The 16,794-nt window shown below is 35.5% G+C and overlaps 3 protein-coding genes across 4 annotated transcripts in view; all 3 read left to right on the forward strand.

The window, feature by feature from the left end:
* Positions 1-2,114: 2,114 nt before the first annotated feature.
* LOC112159122 (small integral membrane protein 4) lies at positions 2,115-6,232 on the forward strand. Its single transcript, XM_024293000.2, has 2 exons — positions 2,115-2,378; positions 5,874-6,232. Exons 1-2 carry the CDS (start codon positions 2,225-2,227, stop codon positions 5,963-5,965), a joined length of 246 nt encoding a protein of 81 aa, XP_024148768.1. The 5' UTR covers positions 2,115-2,224; the 3' UTR covers positions 5,966-6,232.
* A 2,369-nt stretch (positions 6,233-8,601) lies between these two features.
* On the forward strand, positions 8,602-13,012 carry LOC112159120 (14-3-3 protein beta/alpha-1). Its single transcript, XM_024292996.1, has 6 exons — positions 8,602-8,759; positions 9,821-10,122; positions 10,209-10,332; positions 10,746-10,909; positions 11,010-11,105; positions 11,203-13,012. Exons 2-6 carry the CDS (start codon positions 9,829-9,831, stop codon positions 11,257-11,259), a joined length of 735 nt encoding a protein of 244 aa, XP_024148764.1. The 5' UTR covers positions 8,602-8,759; positions 9,821-9,828; the 3' UTR covers positions 11,260-13,012.
* A 155-nt stretch (positions 13,013-13,167) lies between these two features.
* The window catches only part of LOC112159117 (embryonic polyadenylate-binding protein), a 12,040-nt gene continuing 8,413 nt past the window's right edge, over positions 13,168-16,794 (forward strand). For both annotated transcript variants that reach the window (XM_024292985.1, XM_024292986.1), the window contains exons 1-2: positions 13,168-13,326; positions 14,138-14,344. In XM_024292985.1, coding sequence (XP_024148753.1) covers positions 14,152-14,344 — 193 coding nt within the window. In that variant the 5' untranslated portion in view covers positions 13,168-13,326; positions 14,138-14,151. The remainder of the gene's footprint in view (positions 13,327-14,137; positions 14,345-16,794) is intronic.

Raw genomic sequence — 16,794 nt, forward strand, 5'->3', positions numbered from 1 at the left:
CAACGGCCGCAGATGGATGAAAACTGTTCACTGCGAAGTTTGTTTTTGAACTCTACAAAAAGAGGGACAGCCAAGAATTCCTTTTAATGGGGTAGGAGGTACCTGCATCAATCATTCTCTATTCTTCTCTTCTACACAGGAAAACTCATCAATTTTTCTTATTCAAAGTTTGATATTCTTTTCATTTTCTCCGTTCTTGTTCAAAATAAATGTTACACACAAATGTATCTTTTGTTTCACTAAATGTTAGGGGTCTCAGAGATAATGTTAAAAGAAAAGCAATGTTTCTATTCTGTAAAGGGCTAAAAGCTAACTGCATCCTACTACAAGAAACTCATTCTAGTGTTGATGATGCCATCTTCTGGTCAAACCAATGGGTGAAAAACTCAATTTCAGCCACAGATCTAACCACTCTGCTGGAGCGGCTGTTTGTTTTCACAGATGTTTGGGGAAGGTTCTGGTTTTCTTTCCCCTTAAATAATTTTTGACAAGTTTGGTGGCATTAATTTTTTTCTTAAATGTGACTTTGAATTATCTAAATTACCAATTAGAAAAATGATATATAAACACAACTTTTCCGCTCATACCAACTTAATATAGAACCATATTAATAAATATAAAATCCTTTTTTATAAGGATTGGATGGAACATGGAATATGGAAAATTCTACATCTTTTAGACAACAATGGAAATGTTTTATTATACAGCAAATTCACATCAAAATGTGATTTTTATGCATCAGCATATGATGTACTAAAAGTAAATTCATTAAAATTATAAAAGTAATTTCGATAGCAATGATTCAAATGTCCAAAGCTAGTTTAGCAAATTCTTCTTTCATTATTAGGAAACCATCATTAATAGATGGTTTTCAGTTTAAGGACAAGATGGGTAACGATACATTTTTAAGAACAACCTTTACTAATCATCTTTTCCCATCTTAACTGAAAAGAAAATATATATTTAGAGATTACAATCCAAACTTTTTAACAAAATATCTTTATTTTCCAATTACACCAAAAGCAAAAAAAAAAAAATCACTTCAAAATCTTTAATGCTATTTACCCATCTAATGATTACTTTCATAATGAATCAAATATTGACACAAACAGGTGCACTTTTTGTAGCAACAACATAGAAACAGTTAAGCACCCTTTTGTATTCATGTGAGAAATGCAAAACTTTCTGGTCTGATTTTCAGCCCTGGTTAACCGATAGTAGTGTTTATTTCCCCGATTTAAATTCCCAAACTATTAGATTTGGTCTACAAAAATAAAACAAAAATTACTTTAATAAGATTTGCAAAATTTTATATACATAAATGTCATTTTTGACAGTGCCCCCACTTTTTGTTGGTTTCAAAAATGAAATATGTATGTGGAAGTCTACTTAAAAATAATGTAAAATGCTCAGTCTTATTTGAACATTTAGAGCAAATTATTGAAGAAGGTAATAGACCTTAATTTGTATATTTATTTTTCTGAGAAACTGCAATCTATATAGTAACATATATCCCTCTTCTTTTCTTTTAAGAAAAATATGTTTATATATTATTTACTCTTGTGCGACATTACTGTTATTCTTTTCTTTCTCTCACTTATTCTGATTGAGACCTTTTAATGCTGCTTTGTTCTGCGTCATTTTGTACTCAATAATATATATATATATATATATATATATATATATTTAGATATTCATGCTGTATTGTTGAAATATTTTGTCAATAAAACAGAAAAAAAATCCTCCATGTTTATCTGTAACTGGGTACTAATGCCTGTCTTGGGCATAGACTGTATATAAAATATGGTCTTGGGTGAAATTCCGTTGCTTTTCTAAAAATAACAATCTCTAACTTGCAATAAAACAACGAAAGGAATAATACATTAACTTTCAGAATACATTAACTTTCATAATGTTTATATATAGTCTAATATTTGAAATAAAGTTGACTCATTACCTAAAAACATTTATAACAGATATAGCTCAGCTAAACCGGATGTTACGTCACATGTTGTATGCGTTCGTTTTAAGCACCTTTGGAAAGTAATAGTTGATCCTGTGCGGTTTCTGATGGTCTCCGCCCGTCTTTTTCAAGGCTTGTAAACAAAACGAACAAACATTGTGTCACATTTTTTTCTGCTCGTATAACATTTGCAAAGGACACATAAGAGTCATCCGGCGCGGCGAGCTCTTATTTCACGAATGTGTATTTAGAATAAAAGTCATGTTTTATCGTAGCAAAACCATTCGAGGTTTGTTGGAAATCGTCCCGGGAAAACGGCGCCTGGGAGCGTACAGGTTCCTTCCTATCTTCTTCTGCATCGGAGGAGTCATGGAGTGGATCATGATCAATGTGAGGATAGGGAAGGAGACTTTCTGTAAGTGCAGAAATTTACAAGAACCTAACCTTTCATACACACGCGGTCATTTTAGAAATCTAATGAGAGACAGGTGATATGTTGCAGGTGATGTTGTTATGTTTGTGGTTACATCGAGCTACTCGTTCAAGAAAAATGTACATTTATCTTCGTCTTTGATCAGCTGAAAACACGCTAAGCTATGATGTCAAATGAGTTTCTCAAAACAGACAAATACCAAATGATTAAAATATATTTTAACCACGAAAGCAGCTTTAAATTCTATTCTTTTAATAGTAAAGAGAACATTTTTACATAAATACCAGCATTGGACATTAATAGTGTAGAGATTATTTTCTGTTAAATTCCAAAAGTTTCTTCTTCCTGTTAGTAAATAAGCCCTACAATCTTCTGTTGATACAAAAACATATTTAAGACATTTAAGAAAACTATTTATAGCAGCTCTATAAGGCTAACCTGAAAGATAACTATGCTTTCCCTGATTGACTGCATTACATCAGTCAAATTGAGATGAATATGTTAGTTGTGCCACAAGACTGAGTGGATTTGCTCTAATGTGTTCCAACAATGAGATTTTTTTTAAATAATAATATTGAAAATCATTATATTTGTCGACGCACTGTCATGAATGGCACTTTCGGTTGCATTACAGGTGCATCTAAATAAAAAAGCAAATTTCAATGTCAGTAAAATGTGATATTGTGCAATTTACTAAGTATTAAAGGCAAACAAAAACCTTGAATTAAAATCCCACTTTGATCATCTTTTATTCTATTTTCAAAAATTATTACCACTGGTTTTTAATTATGATTAGGGCGTTTAAAGGCCAAAAAACAAACAAACAAACAAACAAAAAAACTGTATTGTTTACTTGGACATCATTTTCTGCAGATCAGCAGGAGATCATTAGAAATTCACTTCTGAGTTCTGGATGGGACTATTGACGCTGAGTAATTTTCCATCATCCTTTTGTTTACACTTTGTCCCACTGGCTTACAGTCCCTCACAACCCCAGCCATACAGTTCTGAGCCAGATGTCAGCTCAGATGAAGAAAACAAAGATGTTATCTGATCTATTTATCTGGAAGCGGATGCACTAGAGAAGAGTGGAACAGGGAGCTTAACAGTTGTAGTTTGTATATTACAACTATGAGCATTTTCAAACTGAAATATTTGTGTCTGCTCCTAATTTGAATAAATAAATTCTCAGAAATGCAATTTTATTCTAATTTGCTTCATATATGTCCGCCATAATGAGAAACGTGCTACAGGAACATTTTAAAAGCACAATTGTCATTGGAGTGGGTCTTTAATCACTTATGGAGAGTTTACAGTGCAGAGGTCATGCATTAGACAGTTCCAGAGGCTAGAAGCAGATCTACTGAATGCTCTTGACCCCATGGAAAAAGAGCTGATAGAGTGGAGAGGAGAGAACTTGAGGATGATTTCTGGAGCCTTAGAGAGTTGATGGAGCAGAATGAGATCTGAGGTGGAGAGGAACCAGGTTGGGGAGAAGTTCAAAAGTGAAGAAAAATGATTTTAAGCTCAGTTCTGAGATGGACTTGCTGATGTGATCGATGGAGGAAGTTGGACCATCTGAAGCTTATGGATGGATTTACATGGGAGAACAAAAAGGAGGAAGTTACAGTAGTCAAATACAGGATGTGACCAATGCATGGAACAGAACAGCTGTGGTAGACAAAACTGTCAGAAAAATTGTGGGATATTACTTTAAAGTTTAAATGTAGATGTTTGATGCCAGAATACAAATTTACATAGCATAGAAAGTAAAAGTTAAGCCAAAATAATATTAGGAAACTACTATAAGGTAAAGAAGAAACAATCCAACTTTAAACACAAACCTTAATTGATAAACAACCTAAAACATGAGAAATGTCTAGGCTAATTCAGTTTTAATTGGAGTAGAATGCTTTTTGCCTTTAAGAACCACTGCCTGCTGCGATGCACAGTAGTTTGCATCACATTTTAAACAATCATGCAACTTTGAAGCAAAAGAGGAATCGGTTGTTTCTTTTGCAACTGCAGGCAAATTGAAATGATTGTTAAAAAGGTCAAAATTATTATCTGCTGAAGCATGGAAGTCCTCATGACCACTTTAGTGCTTTAAAAAATACAGCTGTAGGACACAACATCACGAAAAAATAAAGGATTCAAAAAGGCCGGTGTAAGCCAAAAGGGTTTTACTCCAACTGAAAACCTGTTTCGCATTAGTTGCGCTGCTCTGGGAGAAATAAAGGGGCTGTAAATCCTCTTGTGATTTAAAACAAACAAACAAATAAATAAATAAATAATTCAACCATAGCCTTAATCCTGTTATTGTTTGATATTTTTCCTCTGGCACAAGCAGATATTTTTTTCCAAAAAATAGACAATTCCTCATTTGATATCCTTGGTTTTTTTATGGACTAGATTTGTGAAAATCTTCTGCACACTGTACCTAAAATGTCATCGTTTACTGCAGCCTAATTAATTTGAATTTTGTGGGAAAAAAAAGATGTGCAGATGAGTGGATTTAAAAACAAAGAGCTTAGTAACAGAGAGGACAACTAACCACTAAGCCATTATGTTACTGAACCCTGAGTATGCAAGGAACATTCAGCTTCTGCTTTTTTTTTTTTTTTTTTTTTTTTTTTAAGGGGAAATCCAAAATGTCCGCTGTTAAAGCTTGATAACTTCTCGTGCTGCTCTGCTTGTAACTGTCCTCAACAGAATGGCCTAAAAATATTGTCTAGAAACTGCTAGTTTGAACAGTTGTATATATTGTAAAATGTAAAAAAATGGTGCATAAATACCTAAAATGTTGCTCCTCCTGATGCCTGTTATGATGATTTTATAGAACAATATAATTTTAACTAGATTCATTTATTTTGGAAAAATTACAGAAACATTTCTTAGCACTTTTACTTTGGTATTAATTTGTTAAAAAAAGAATATAGAAGTTCTGTGTCCTTCTATTAGTATGGTTCATTAAGGAGCAGTTCAAATCTGTTTTTAAGATATATATTTGCCAAAACTATATGAAAATGATGTTCAAAACCTTAAAGCCCTCTCTCTATGTACCATATGCCTTTATTGCTGCTGTCTCTATATACAATCAGATTAAAAGCATATTAGTGCAAAAAAATACAAAATAAACATGAAGGTATGTGGTGATAAGAAAGTTTTACTTTCAGGAAATGCCTTGTGTGCAGCTATTACAACAGCAGCATGTTGTTCTAGAATCTAGAGGAGTCCGGGAGTTAGTCAAAATCTCAACTCAAACTTCTTCAGTGTTTAAAAGAGTTGCTCCACTATGGCATATATTTTTACTTTTGTAGTAAATTAGAGACCTGTATCAGTCAATAGATTAGAAATTAGCTTAGTTTAGGCATTATTTTTTCAAAACTCTTAATGCTCCTAAAGTTGCATATACTATTTTTTATTTTTGCATATATCTATGAGGAATTAAGCCCTGTATTTTTTTCTTCTTTCTAGATGACGTCTACCGCAGAAAACGATCAGAACGGGAGTACCAGCAGAAGATTGCAGATGGTTTGGTAGTTCTTGACCAGCCTGCAGCCAAGTGAATGATTGCGGGACTTCGCAGATGTCTGCTAACACCCCACCGTTGAACTTGTCCCCCTTCGCTGCTTTCAACAACTGTATCACGTGTCTGGACCTGTTTGAAAATTTAATGAGTGAAAGAATGACTGCTTTTAATATTGATATGGTTGGTTAAAGAAGAACAAGCAGCGCTGCGGTCACGTTTGTGGAAAACCTTCCAATTCCATTGATGCCTCCAGTGCATCACGCCTGCCATCTCATGTAAAAAATAAAGCCAATATATTTATGTATATATTTGTTTGTTTTTTTTAGATATAAAATTGAGTAAAATATAATAACTCTCAAAATGTGATTTTTTTTTTTTTTTAAGCGTTTGACAGAAGCTTATGGACTTATTTTCAAGATAAATGATGCTCTGTGCCAAACAGAATCATCTTAGTGCAGCTCTTGACAGCTATTAACCATTGTTGTGCCGCATAAGATAATATGTGCTTTTAACTCATAAAAGATCAACCTTTTTACCAAAGTTTTGTTTTGCATATAAAATCTGTGCATTCTGGAGGTAGCGTTGAGCAAACAAGATGTCTTCAGGTCAACATGGATGCAAAAACCTACATAGTTTATCATATATGTGCACCTCAGCCATCAATTTATAAATATAACTAATCAAAATTAAATAAATGCTAATTAAGTAATCCTTACTTTAAAAAAAAACAATATTATTTTATTTTTATTCAGCCAGAGAGAGCTTAAAGGGCCACATGTGGCTTGGAGCTGCAGACCCCTGGTCTAGAAGAATAGAAGGCCACTGTCTAAAACTGAAGACGCGTAGCAACATGATTTCTGTTATTTCTAACATTCCTCGTCAGTCAGCGTTCCCCCTCACCTGTAAAAGGATTTGGCTTCCTTTTGTGGGTGGTAAGACCCACGGGTCAGCCAGGTTTCTGCAAGACTAAAGCTCTTCAGGGTGTTGGAGAGGAGGTTGCTATAGAAATGGCCTGTGTGGATTCCCAATACTATCACTTCTCTAAATAAAACCTAACCTGTGTCTTTTATTTGAAAGAGGAATACAAAGTTATATATTATTTTATTAAATTTGTTGAACAAATCATGATTGGAGAACCCCACTCCTCTCATTAAATCACATCTGTCAACTATATTACATAGATCTGATTATTTGTACAAAGATTTTAGCCTCCAATTCTGTGTAATGTGAACAATATTGTGGCTTAAAACACAAGAAGGTTAACCATGTTTTGCATTTGTTACTTTTAATATAAATTTATACTAATGTGTTCAGATAAACCTGATATTTATTATTTACATTTTATATTTTTTTTTTCATCTGAATCCTTTTTCAGTCATAGTAAATGAAAAGAAAATAATATTTTTTCCAAATTAGTCTTTCTCTCAACTAAAATTATAATTACAAATATCTCTTCCATTGGGACCTTAGGTGATGCATTTCTTTTTTATTGCATGTAACCATTTCTGTAGTGGACAGCAGTTTCAAAACCCATAGGGGAAGACAAAATTGTTTCCTCTCTTGTGGGAAGATACAAAACTTAACTTTTTTAATAGACAACAAAACCCTTTCAACGAATGAACAGGTTAGAAGATGGATAGTTTAATAAACTACAACAAGAAAACTTTTTAGATCTATGTTTGACTGAATAACCTACAAGCACATCAACCAAAAAACAACTGTAATTCAAGGAAGTTAAACATTAGTTGGAGTGAAAGCTCAATTCACTCAAATATTATATGGTCACCTTTTAGAAAATAAAATATCTTTATATGTATTTTCTCTTTTCAAACCCATTTTCAAATCAATAATTTTATTAATGGAACTTTGAAAAAATAGCTTAGTTTTAAATAAAGGCACAAATCAAACGGCAGTATTGTTTAGCGTAGTCATTTTTGGCATTTTTTAATTTTTTGTGCAAAATTTTAAATACCGGTTCATTCTTTTTAAATTTACAAACATTTGCAATATTTTAAATGTTGAAGAAAAAAATAAACTGTTGAATTTTTAGCTGATCATTTTAATATTTTTTACATTTGTCACATTTTGTGCAGAGGATCAGTAAAACAGTAAATGTAAATGCAATGATTTTGCAATATACATGTGTTGAGAAAGTCACAGTTATCTTAAAGTTAAAGGTTCACTCCAGTGACCTTGATCTTTGACCTTGATGTGGCTTATGCAGAACAAACCTTTAAAAGCAAAAATATAAAAATATATTTTTTAATGTTATTATTAAAGTGGTAATGAATGCTTACTGCTAGTTTTATTTGCTGATCTATGCTAAAAATATTAAAACAGCCCCAAAGTTAACTAAAGCCATAATTTTAAGAAAGTAATTTAAACAGAATTATAATTCTAAAACACTAAAATCCTCCTTTGTGCTTCAAACAAGAACCAGCACCCATATTATATAGTAAATGTACTATTTATTTTAAATAAAAAATGTATATTGGTTTGTAAATATGTAGAAATATATTTATTTATCATTGCATAATTTTACTGAGAGGATGACGAGGTCCCAGAAAATGATAGTTGACAGAAACGTAAGGAACAGACACACCCAGAGTATTTTGCAGATAAATATTTCAAAAGTTGAAATGTTACTATCTTAGTTACCTTTGAACACAAGCAGCGGCTGCATTACGTAAGGCAGATGTGCGGTGAGAAAGAAGGAAACAGAAGTGCCAGTGTAGCGGAAGTGGTACTGCCCTGTACGTTGAGCGAGACGGAGGACGGAGGCTGAATCGTCCAGAGAGCGAAAAAAAGCAGGATTAAAAGTCACACATTTTGTAAGTATACCCACCTCAATTGTTCGAGTATCGCACCATAATACTACATTTTCATTGGTAGATTATCGGATGAGGGGCTGTTTTATTCGTGTCCGGTTAAATTTATTTGAGAAGCCATCACCACCGAGAGGCTAGCTGGTTTGTGAAAGGCTCGCTTTAGCGCTCTAGCTAGCTGCGGAGCTAACCGACGGTCGGATTCCATGACACTTTGTTCTGACAGGCTCGTCTGCCCGGGCGGGCCCTGGTGTAGCTATTCAAAACGTATAAAGTCCCGAAGCTGTACACTCAATTATACACCGTTAACTACTCCCAGTTCAACTAATGATGAATACGTTTCGTTAAAAGCCTCTACCAGTGTTTAATTTTATTGAACGAGTCTCGGGTTGGCCTGCTTGCTTCCATTTGGGCAGCGGCAGTCAGACGACAGTAGCTAGCAGATCGTTAGCAACTCCTGTTGTTTTGCCTTATCGAGATAAATTAGCATATTTTACTTCCTGAAATCAGTTGTAACATACTCTTAAAAAACAATTTGTAATCATTTTGATTTAGTTAATTCTCATTTGTCTTGTCAACCCGAGTAATGAATAGTGAAATGAGCTAGCCCGCTAACGCTGTTAGCAACCCTAGGGGAGGGCATTAAAGCCTGACCCATCGAGGCTCCGGATGGTTGTCGCAAATGGGAATAAAAATTACAAGTATATGAAACAACGGAACAGCTGCGAGTGTTTTACATTTGAAACGATTTCGCCTTTTTGCTTAGGATAAATTCACAGTGAAGAAAATGGGCGTAAACGGAATTGATAGTGTTGAGCATCGCTGTTAACTAGCTAGCAGCTAACCTTAGCAAATGTTGAGAATTGCTGACCCAATTGCCATGAGGCCTAGTGAGGAGAAAAAAAGGTTAAATTCTGATTTAGTTTCTAATGATACTTACAACTAAGTTGCCTTTTAATTAACTCAATTAGATATTTGGTGGAAATGTGTCACTGCTGCAAATTATTTAATATCTTATGGTTTGCTAAATGTAACTTGATTTTCTTCTGTATTTTCTTTCCTTACAGTCTAGAAAATGGATAAGAACGACCTGGTACAGAAGGCCAAGCTGGCTGAGCAGGCTGAGCGCTATGATGACATGGCTGCAGCTATGAAGTCGGTGACAGAGCAAGGAGCTGAGCTGTCAAATGAGGAGCGCAACCTTCTTTCTGTTGCCTACAAGAATGTGGTTGGAGCACGCCGCTCATCTTGGCGTGTGATTTCCAGCATTGAGCAGAAGACTGAGGGTAATGACAAAAAACAGCAGATGGCACGTGAATATCGGGAGAAGATAGAAACTGAGCTGCAGGACATCTGCCACGATGTGCTTGTAAGAGTTTGTTTTATTAGTTTTAGCTTTAAAGCAAAGTATTGTATGTACGAATGTAAACTTAATATCTTAACTTTGTCTTGCAGGGGCTACTGGACAACTTTCTCATTGCCAACGCATCTTCTGCTGAAAGCAAGGTGTTCTATCTGAAAATGAAAGGTGACTACTATAGATACCTTTCTGAGGTTGCCTCTGGGGACACCAAGAAGGGTAAGTGAAAACATTACTCAAAAGGGTTTTATTTAAAATATATATTAGACACAAGTTACACTTCTGTTGATCTGGGGGGTAATTGGAACTTTCAGTATAAATCTAAACATAAAGTGAATTTTTTTTTCCAAACAACAGCTGATTGTCTTATATCACCTTTTAGTTGTATTTTTTTGTATGTTTACACACATACCTGATTTAGAGCCAGTCATTTTGTAAGGTATGCTTTACAGTCTTGCACTTAGCTGGCAAACCATAAATAATGTTGCAGCTAAAGAGCTTGTCTGTTTACCAAGAACATGGTGACGCTGAAAAAAAAATCAAAAGGGAGTTTCAGACTTTAAAAGATTCTTATCTGGGTATTATTTTAGTCTTCCTTTTTTTGTAAACAAAAAATATCTTGTTTTATGCAGATACCGTGGATAACTCCCAGCAGGCATACCAGCAAGCCTTTGACATTAGCAAAGGAGAGATGCAGCCAACACACCCAATCAGGCTTGGCTTGGCCCTTAACTTCTCAGTGTTCTATTATGAAATCCTCAACAACCCGGACAAGGCCTGCAGCCTGGCTAAGACGGTATGAAATATTTTTGACGATAAACTTTTGAGAAACATTAATTTTAACCACTACTAAGGACACTCCAAACCCTTTTTTATGTTTCCTTTCATTCTATCAGGCGTTCGATGAAGCCATCGCTGAACTTGACACTTTGAACGAGGACTCTTACAAAGACAGCACCCTGATCATGCAACTACTAAGGGACAACCTGACTGTGAGCGTTACTCTGCACGCTGGATTGTGACTTATCTTGATGACTTTTATTCTGTTTCACAGGAAGTTGTAACTTCTATTTTCTCTTCTCTTGCCAGCTGTGGACATCAGAAAACCAGGCAGATGAGGGAGAGGCCGGAGACGGGGAAAACTAATGGAATTGCACTGTTTATCCACCTACACTCTTATCTTAAACACAGACAGCTTATATACATCCCCCTCCACTCCATCAGCCCCTCCCACTTCTGTATGACAAGCAGCCTGAATTGCTCCTGACAAACTAGTTTACCCCTCTCAGTTCACTGTGAGGTGACAGGGTAATTTTCAGTTGTTAGCAGATTCAGTCACTTTGTGGAAACATGTTGTATTGATTAGTGAGTCCATGTTGCTGTTCTTTTTGTCAGCTTTGTGTGTAGGCCTGTGTGCAGTGTGCGAGCAAGTGTGAATGGATGTGAAAGATTGTGTGCATGTTCTGGGGGTGGGGGGGGGGGTGTTGTGAATTCTAATCGTCCTTCCAAATTCCTTTGTCCCGGCTAGTTTGTTGTGCATTTTTTCACCTCCCCATCTTTTGTTACTTTCTTATTTTGTGAATCCTCATATTTGCAGGTTTTATTGTATGGTAATTAAACTGGCAGTTAATTTTCCACCAAACACTGTGATGGTAGGCGTTCCATTTTTACTTCACAACCCCCCCTTAAGAAAACAGGTTTTGTTTTTTCCATATGTGTACAATCCTATATCTAGCTTAATGCAATTCTGCTGTGGACTCATACAGAAGGAGGCAGGCTGTATTGTGACACTGACATCTTGGTGTAATGCTTCTTAAATCATGTTCACGAATTCACAGATAAAAATTTCTGAGGGACCCCATAAATTGTTATGTTAGATTTGTTCAGACATTAGGACATTCCACATTAAGCTTTTGGAAATGGCAGTGCTCCCTTTTTTGTTTTGCCTTTTTTTTTCTTTTGGAAACTAAGTATGGATTGTCATTGTAGTTTTACTCACTGTTCAGGTGCTGCTTGATCTAAGTACAATGAAAATTGTATGTGCGTAAAGATGTGGTTCCATGTATTTTTCAAGATTGACTATCATCTGTATGTAAAACTTAAAAGTAACCTTTTATTGATGTTAATTGAAAATGTCTTACCACACTGTATCAACCCTGCTTGCAAAATATTCCTCTTAAAGCGGTTGTTTTCTCCCAAAAAAAATTGTGCCTGGCTTTCTCTTGCAGCATTTAGTATTTTCTTATTAGGTAGCAGCATCTGCTTGTTTGGAGTCATAGAAAAGCTTAGAGCACACAAGCTAAAATCTCACCTCAGTTTTTACCCAGGTGAATCCGTCTACTGTCAAAACTGATGGGAATTGTTGCCTAAAAAAAGTCTGGTTTGTTTTAGTGGGTGGAAACAGCCATTTTATTCCTTGGGAAAGAACCTCAGTGTCACAATACCATTTTATCACCACTACATTCCACATTACTGTAGTTCAAGACACCATTCCACACCATAGCTGGCGGTCTGTTTACACTGACAGTGCTCCATTGAATTGAAACCTGACCTGTTTGGGAAAAAAAAATGTCAGTTCATTATCATGCTTGATGAAAATGCAGTTAGTGAATGTGGAACGAAGCCTGTCTGTATATCAGGTATCTATTTGCTTTGTTTTTACTGATAAGTCTTATGGCTAAAATTTGCTTCTGTAACAGTCTATTACCCAGTGCACACACGTGGTTGTGAAAATTTAGAATAGCTATAAAATGCATTGACGACATGGAGATAAACAATGGTTGGTGTAATTCTAGCTTTGTGTTTATGTACTTAAAACCATTCTAGTTTCACTATACATGTAAGAAATAGGGAAGTGTCAAAGACCATTCAGTGAAATAAAGTTTTGTTTCAGATAAGAGGAAAATTACGTCTTTATTTCTGCTCACATTAAAACTTTAGGCTAAAGAGTAAAAAATGCTACATAGAATATCAACGTTAATTTATTAGTACATAAAAAAATTTTGTCGAAAAAAAGTTCATTAGTTTTAGGGAACTACTTCTTGTCGCGGAATGCGACGTTCCAGCCAGGCCTTTTCACAGCATAATTAAAATAGTGATGTGCGGTGCAGGTGTGCCGCGGTTATAATTAAAAAAAGAAGAAAAAAAAAACTTCACGACTGACGTGATCCCGCAAGTTGCTGTTCCAAAAAGTCCGACGTCCACGCTTTGAAAGTAAGTTTTTAAAAAGTTAATGCACGCGCTCTGCATTTTTCTCAGTCGAAGTGTGCCTTCGTCAATGCTAGAACTAAGCTAGTTCTGTGACGTAAACTAAACCCCTCTAAAATTAAAATGTACCTTAATATTGTGACTTTTTCAGAAGCGGGAACTGCTATACTTTAAATTTGACTTATTTTTTTCCCCAAAAAACGTTATTTAAATTTAGTGGAAATTCTTTAATTTGGCACAAATGGTCATCCGAATGCCCGCGCGCCATGGTTTTTTTTCTTTTTTTTTGCGCTGTTTTCCCCCTTGAGGCCTCCTTTTTGTTTTAAGACATAAACCATAGCAGTTCTCAAAATTCTGCCCAGTTATTTTTTTTATCAAATAGGTTGGGTTAGGTTATAAAATAAACATTTTAATGTGTTTTGACACCACCAGGTTTAAAACTTTCAGTAATAATTTTGCACATATTTATTTCAAAGAAACCTCCCTAATAGTTGAAGCATGGACTGAAGCTACAATGTGATCACAGGTGTGGAAAATTGAGTTAAATTGCAAATTAAAAAGTAGGAGGTGTTCACTTTGTATGTGATCATGTCTTCACTGAAGAAAACGTTCAATCAGGCTTATTTGGGGTACATTGCATGGAAAATAATGTATTGCTTTTGCTAATTCTTCATCCCTATCATGGTTTTGCAAGACTGCAAATGAACAATAGCAAAAACCCAAGGTGGTGTTTTGGCTGACTGGGTTAAAAAAAAAATGAATGTTTATGGAACTAAGTTGAGAACCAAAGCTATATTAATGTGAATATTTTTTACAGCTGTCAAACACACAATGAACAGCAGTGGACCAGGGTATCCTCTCGCCTCTCTGTATGTTGGAGACCTGCACCCTGATGTTACGGAGGCCATGCTTTATCAGAAGTTTTCCCCTGCTGGACCTATCGTGTCAATCCGTGTGTGCCGTGACATTATTACTCGAAGATCTCTGGGATATGCCTATATAAACTTCCAGCAACCAGCTGATGGTAAATCATTTTATCTACAGCCACTTAGGAGTTACCAACTAGTGTAAACTAATTGACTAAAACATGGTTATTTAGAACTTGAGTGGATGAAGAAAATATTTTTCTTCATCCACTTAAGTTGATCTTTTAATTGTGATTTTTAGCCAAAATCAAAAAGCCTTCGTTATTGTTTAAGACTTATTTTATTCACACCGTCAGTAGCTCATTAGAAATATAATTCTGGGTTGTGGTTAGGACTGTTGACACAAAGCAACCCGTCCCCTCCCCATCACTGAGAGAGCTGTTTGCACGCTCACACGTGACCTCATAGCCTCAAGCTAACATTAGTGGTGCCAAAATAATGACGAGCAATAATGGATCAATTCAGTACAGTTTTGAGCCAGAATCACAATTTGCTACACCAGAGCTGTTGAACGCTCATCATGTCTTGCACCCCTAAGCATGAGCGGGCCTGGGTGCGCACAGGGGGAGAGGAGAATTTGGCATCCCCATTTTAGTAGCCTTTAGTAGTCTTGGCATTTTCAAGCATCCGATTTTAATGTGCTCATGATCCAACGTGATTTGAATTAAAAAATATTCAAATGCAGTTTGAATCTCAAACTCTTTTATTTGATTCTCTACTATGAGAAAAATGCAACAAGAACATGTTAAAAACACAAAAAAGGCTATTTTAATTGGACTGGGCCTTTTAAAGTCTCACTCTAATAAGCGGTGGTCTTTTTAATTATGACTATGCGTAGCTAAAAAAAAAAGTTGTTTTCTTGATCATAATTTTTGCAGAGGGGCAGTAGTTCATTAGAAATTCTCATCTGAGTTGTGGACGAGACTGTTGATGCGGAAGTATTGCGTTTTCCGGACCATAAGTCACATTTTTTTTTTCATAGATTTACCCGGGGTGTGACTTATACTCAGGAGCGACTTATTTGGGATTTTTTTTTAAGACATCACTAGGCTCATATATTCGTTATCTTCTCCATTTACAACCACTTGCCATGTAGTGGTTGTTTTCCCCTAACAACCACTAGAGGGCAGTGTAAGTTTGTGCATCGGTATTTGCTGCTGTCTGCTGACAGAAACGCAGAAGAAGTAGTTCCGTTCAAAACAAACATTGCTGAGAATCTGATCCTTCTCCTCATCAAGACATTATTATTATTACTATTGATTTATTTGTCTCTCCTTGGACTAGTGCGAGACAGCAAACCATCAAACTGGGTTACAGACAGAAGAGCAGCTGAAAACGCCATCATTCAGATGCTGCTCCTGTGGGCTTGAAGGTAACAATTACCTAAGAAAAAGACTGTTCTCCTGAAGACAGAATGGAGACATGATTATTGATGCTCTTGTGGAGCTCTTTAAAATAATCTTAATCTCTCAACATCATATCTTCCGTGTATTTTAAACGAGGTATACAATCAAAGCCTCCATCATGTAGCGATGAGGCTTCTCCACACGCAATGGGAGCATCTAGTTTATGAACACATTTTTAGACGAGCATTGAGCATTAAATTTGACACCCGTCAAAAGAAGTAGTGGACTCAAATTTGACGCATGAATCGCTTTTGGTGTCAAATGCAACGTTATTTCAGGCTTGTTGAATTTGTTCATAAATGTTGGAATTTTCTCTTAAAAGTTCGACTTATACCCCGGAGCGACTTATGTTTTTTTTTTTTTCTCCTTCATCATGCATTTTTTAGCTCCTGCGACTTATACTCCATAGTGACTTATAGTCCGGAAAATACAGTAAGCCTCGATTCCCATTGATATCTTTTAACACTTTCTCCCACTAGCTTAGAGCCTCATTAACATTAGCAGTGCTAGTAAAATGCCACGCAATATTGGCGCTATCCAGCTGTGTAGTTCTGAGCCAAGTCGGATTAGGAAAACAGAGATGTACATGGATCCATTTGCTTGGAAGTAGATGCATCAGAATGGAGTGGAGCAAGGAGCTTATGGCCGATTGTCGCACCTATGCCACTGCCACAAGCTTTTTACAACAGCATTGTTTCGTCTGCTCTTGATTCACAACAGTTTGAAAAAATAAATACTCAAATGCAAACTTGAGTTTAATTTTCCTAATATATGTCCTCAATCATGATTTAACAATGCTTAAAATAAAAAATAACATGAAAGCCCAATTTTAATTGTAGCGGGTCTTTAACAATATAAAAAAGAAAAATTTGAAATGCAGCATTCCCCGTTTTTGTTATCTTACCTGAGTTAGGTCAGATAATCAGTTGATACAATTCCTTAAATACAGACTCCAATGAAAATGATTGTTTCTTGTGCCTTTTCTGATGGAGGACCTATATCAAGAAAATCAAACTAAAAATGTTGTTTTGATTATTTCTTGATTCAAATCTTTGTGAATAAGGAGCAGACCATTATCTTACATTCAGGTGTGTGTGAGAACTAGACTGATAATCAACACATGTACTGTAGTGAATTTCAAG

This window comes from Oryzias melastigma, linkage group LG7 (assembly GCF_002922805.2).
Source record: "Oryzias melastigma strain HK-1 linkage group LG7, ASM292280v2, whole genome shotgun sequence".
Classification (NCBI taxonomy): Eukaryota; Metazoa; Chordata; class Actinopteri; order Beloniformes; family Adrianichthyidae; genus Oryzias; species Oryzias melastigma.

What these genes read in the sequence shown, in the direction of transcription:
- LOC112159120 (XM_024292996.1), top strand. Translation starts at nt 9,829, where the DNA reads ATGGATAAGAACGACCTGGTACAGAAGGCCAAGCTGGCTGAGCAGGCT. An exon ending in ACATCTGCCACGATGTGCTT is followed by an intron (nt 10,123 to 10,208) that starts GTAAGAGTTTGT and finishes TTTGTCTTGCAG; the next exon opens with GGGCTACTGGACAACTTTCT. An exon ending in CCTGCAGCCTGGCTAAGACG is followed by an intron (nt 10,910 to 11,009) that starts GTATGAAATATT and finishes TCATTCTATCAG; the next exon opens with GCGTTCGATGAAGCCATCGC.
- LOC112159122 (XM_024293000.2), top strand. Translation starts at nt 2,225, where the DNA reads ATGTTTTATCGTAGCAAAACCATTCGAGGTTTGTTGGAAATCGTCCCG. An exon ending in GATAGGGAAGGAGACTTTCT is followed by an intron (nt 2,379 to 5,873) that starts GTAAGTGCAGAA and finishes TCTTCTTTCTAG; the next exon opens with ATGACGTCTACCGCAGAAAA.